This window comes from Eimeria tenella, genomic scaffold (assembly GCF_000499545.2).
Source record: "Eimeria tenella Houghton genomic scaffold, Eth_scaff1015, whole genome shotgun sequence".
NCBI classification, from domain to species: Eukaryota; Apicomplexa; class Conoidasida; order Eucoccidiorida; family Eimeriidae; genus Eimeria; species Eimeria tenella.
Window position 1 is genome coordinate 1 of NW_013543491.1, and position 3,748 is coordinate 3,748.

The 3,748-nt window shown below is 47.4% G+C and overlaps 1 protein-coding gene across 1 annotated transcript; it reads right to left on the reverse strand.

Annotated features, from left to right (window-relative positions):
• Positions 1–755: 755 nt before the first annotated feature.
• Positions 756–1,598, reverse strand: ETH_00015000 (uncharacterized protein; the record flags this gene model as incomplete). The annotated part of the gene is made up of 1 exon (XM_013378792.1): positions 756–1,598. The coding sequence occupies one exon, from the start codon at positions 1,596–1,598 to the stop codon at positions 756–758; it is 843 nt and encodes a 280-aa protein (XP_013234246.1).
• Between the last annotated feature and the right edge of the window lie 2,150 nt (positions 1,599–3,748).

Sequence of the window (3,748 nt, forward strand, 5' to 3'; positions counted from 1 at the left end):
ATACAAAAATGTAATTCCGCAAAATGACAATTATTATAATATTTATATATTTGTTTTCTCGTCTAATTATGTATGTACGCTGAGGTGTCTGTACAGCCCCACGCCTGCATGCGCATTTGAATGAAGAGAAAATTTGATTTATGAAAATAAATATTTATTTACATTGTCTGCAAATATATTTAAATATGTGCATTTGCATTTATTTTTTTATTTACACATTTAAAAAAATAAAAAAACATTTTAAAATATTTATTTGCAAATACAAGAATCGGATGGATGCATCTGTGCAGTGTACGTACACCTGAGATTTGAAGAGAAAATTTTCAAAACCCTTTCCCTTTAAATATTAAAATAAATAATTAATTATAAATGAAGCTTCTTGCATGCAGAAATTAAAACTGCATTTAAAATCTAATTATATAATTATTAAAAATATTTAAAAAATAAAAATTTGCGACTTTTTGTTTCTAAGGTCAGGTGTCTGTACAGCTCGGAGAAGAGCTGAGAAATAAAATATTTTTATTTTTTCAAAAGTTTAAAATTTTATAAAATCAAAAGATGTTTATATATTCATAAATATATATTATAGATAATATATTTGAAAAGAAGATACTTTAAATGGAATAAAGATTTAGAAAACATAAATTAAATGCCAATTTTTAAATCCAAAATGCATTTTCATTGAAATAAATACTTTGTACTAAATCAAATCTCCTGGGCCCACCGCCTGTGTTTTGTTGCTTCTTCTAGAGTCCCTAAAAGGAGACAAACGGAGACACCTTCCCAGCCGGGGCCTGCGCAGCAGCAGCAGCAGCAGCAGCAGCCGCAGCAGCGTGGCAGCAGCAGCAGGCAGCAATGGCAGCAGCAAGGCCACCGGCATTGGCTGCCGCGGCAGCAGCAACAGAAGCAGCAGCAGCAACGACAACAGCAGCCAGAGCGAGAGAGCCAGCAGCTGCTGCAGCAGCAACACAGCAGCAACAACAGCAGCAGCAACAGCAGCAGCAACCGCAGCAGCAACAACAGCAGCAGCAGCGGGGAGACCGCAAACAAATCTTGCCTCTGCGGGAATCGCGAAGGGTTCCGCAAACACCCTCAGCTTCTTCCTCAGGAGGCTCTTGAGCACTGCTGCTGCCGCTGCTGCTGCTGCTGGGCTCGTTGTTGTTGTTGTCTTTGCTGCTGCTGGGCTCGTTGTTGTTGTTGTCTTTGCTGCTGCTGCTGTTGCTTTCGACGCTTCCATTGCTGCTGCCGCTGTTGATGCTACTGCCTTCGGAGTTGCTGCTGCTGCTGCTGCTACTGCTGCTGCTGCTGCTTTCGCCGCTGCTGCTGTTGCTGCTGCTGCTGCTGCTGCTGCTACTGCTGCTGCTGCTGCTTCTCTCAGCGCCGCTGCTGCTGCTGCTTCCGTCGGTGTCTTTAGAGACTATGTTCGCAGTATCTTCCTCTCCACGGGTATGCTCATTGCCCGTCTGAGAAGTGCTGCTGCTGCTGCTGTTGCTGCTGTTGCTGCTGCTGCTGCTGCAGTTTGTATTTCCTGTGTTTATTTCTGTGTCTTTTTCATCGCTTTGCTTTTCTTTCTTTTGTCTTTGAGCCCCCAATGCCATTTCAAGCAAAGTAGGATAAGGATATCTGTGGCAAGAACAGGCTGCGCTGAATCCCAAATTCTAAACCCTTAACCCTAAACCCTAAACCCTAAACCCTAAACCCTAAACCCTTAGCCTTTTGCGCTTTTGCTGCTTACCGGTCTGTGGCAGCTGCTGTCTCCGGAAGGGTCAACGTCTGCGTGCCTCACAAGACCTTAACAAACCTTAAACCCTAAACCCTAAACCCTAAACCCCCGAGCTCAAACCCTACACCCTAAACGCTAAACCCTAAACCCTTGGAGTAAACCCGCAACTGGAAATCACAAACAAGCGTAAGCTTTTATAAACAAATGCATATAAGGAAAAAACAATATTTACTTAAATATATTTTTAATTATTTATTTGCATGTGCATGCAATGCGCACAGAAGACAAGCACAGCACCTGCTAAGGCGCGCAGCAGCAGCAGCAGCAGCAGCAGCAGCAGCAGCAGTTAAGCAGAGAAAAGCCGGGCCTGCTGCTGACCTTCCCCTGCTGCAGCTGCAGCAAAATTGCCATTAAATTAAACTCAAAAACTTCTTGAGAATTCTGCATGCAAAGTTGCAGAAGAGAGTCGCATGCATGCATTCGGGTGTATGTACACCTGCTGTAGAAAGGGCTGCAGAACAAATGCTACTCCTGCTGCTGCTGCTGCAGCAGCGCACAAGCAGCAGCAGCAGCAGCAGCAGCCGCAGCTGCACGAGGCAGCAGCAGAAACAACAGCATGAGCAGCAGCAGCAAAACCAGCAGCAGCGGCTACTGCAGAACCAGAGCCAGCAGCAAAAAATGCCGAAGAAATGCCAGCAGCAGCAGAACGAAGAGCAGCAGCAACACTAGCAACACTAGAGGCAATAGCAGCAGCGCCAGCAGCAGCAGCAGCAACAACAACAGCAGCAACAGCAGTAGCTTACGTGTCTTTGCTGTTGGCTTGCAATTCGAAATGCCTCCATTCTAAAAGGCTCGTCCACATCAGCACCTGCAGGCACCGAGCCGCAGCGGCTGCTGCTGCTGCTGCTGCTGCTGCTGCTGCAGTTGTTGTTGTTGTTGCTGCTGCTGCTGCTCATCTGCTTGGTGTCATTTGCTTTGAACAAAATAGAAGTGCTGAATATTAATTTAGGTGTACAGACAGTGCAGGGTAACAGATGCAACGGACAAGCAGACCAGCAGCAGCAGCAGCAGCAGCAACACCAGCAGCAGCAACAGCAGTAACAGGGAGCAGCAACAGCAGCAGCAACAGCAGCGGCAACAGCAGCAGCACCAACGACATGCTGCTGTTACTGCTGCTGCCGCTGCTGCTTTGTCTTTCAAAAGTGGACTATCCTGCCTCTGCCGCTGTAGCTGCGGTGGTTGCTGCAGTATTCTGCTGCTGCTGCTGCTGCTGCTGCCAATTGTGTTTAATCTGCTGCTGCTGCTGCTGCCTACTTTATTTGTTTAAATAAATGAATTAATTAATTTATTTTGCTGCATCAACTAACCTAAAGTGTAGTAGGGGCCGCAAACAACATCAGCCCAAAACCCCCTCACGTTTACGTCAGTGTGGGTCTTCTTCTGCAGCAGCAGCAGCAGCAACAACAGCAGCAGCAATAACAGCAGCAGCAGCAATAGCAGCTGCTGCAGCGCGAGCAGTTGCAGCATCACCACCAAGAACAGTAGCGGCACTACCACCAGTCACAGCTGCAGCAGCAGCAGCAGCAGCAACAGCAGCAACGGCGGCAACAAAAGCATCAGCAGTAGTATCAGCAACAGCAGCAACAGCAGCAGCAAAAGCAGCACCGACAGCAGCAGCAAAGGCGACACGCGCGGCAGCAACATTACCCCATCCACGACAGTGCCAAACACTCCGAAGCTTCCCTCAAACCCTCAACCCCTAGCCCCAAGCCCTAAACCCTGAACCCTTAACCCTAAACCCTAAACCCTAAACCCTAGGAGTTTGCTTCGGCGCACGTCTTTGCCCCTGACGTAAGCAGCAAGAGTTCTGTTGTGCTCCAGCTGAGGACTTGGCCCCAAATCAAAGGCTTGGCCTGCAAACTCAGCGGCCCCTCACACTGGTTAGCTAGCTAGCTGGCTAGCTAGCTAGCTAGCTAGCTAGCTACCCATGCAGCTAGCTAGCTAGCTAGCTAGCTAGCTAGCTAG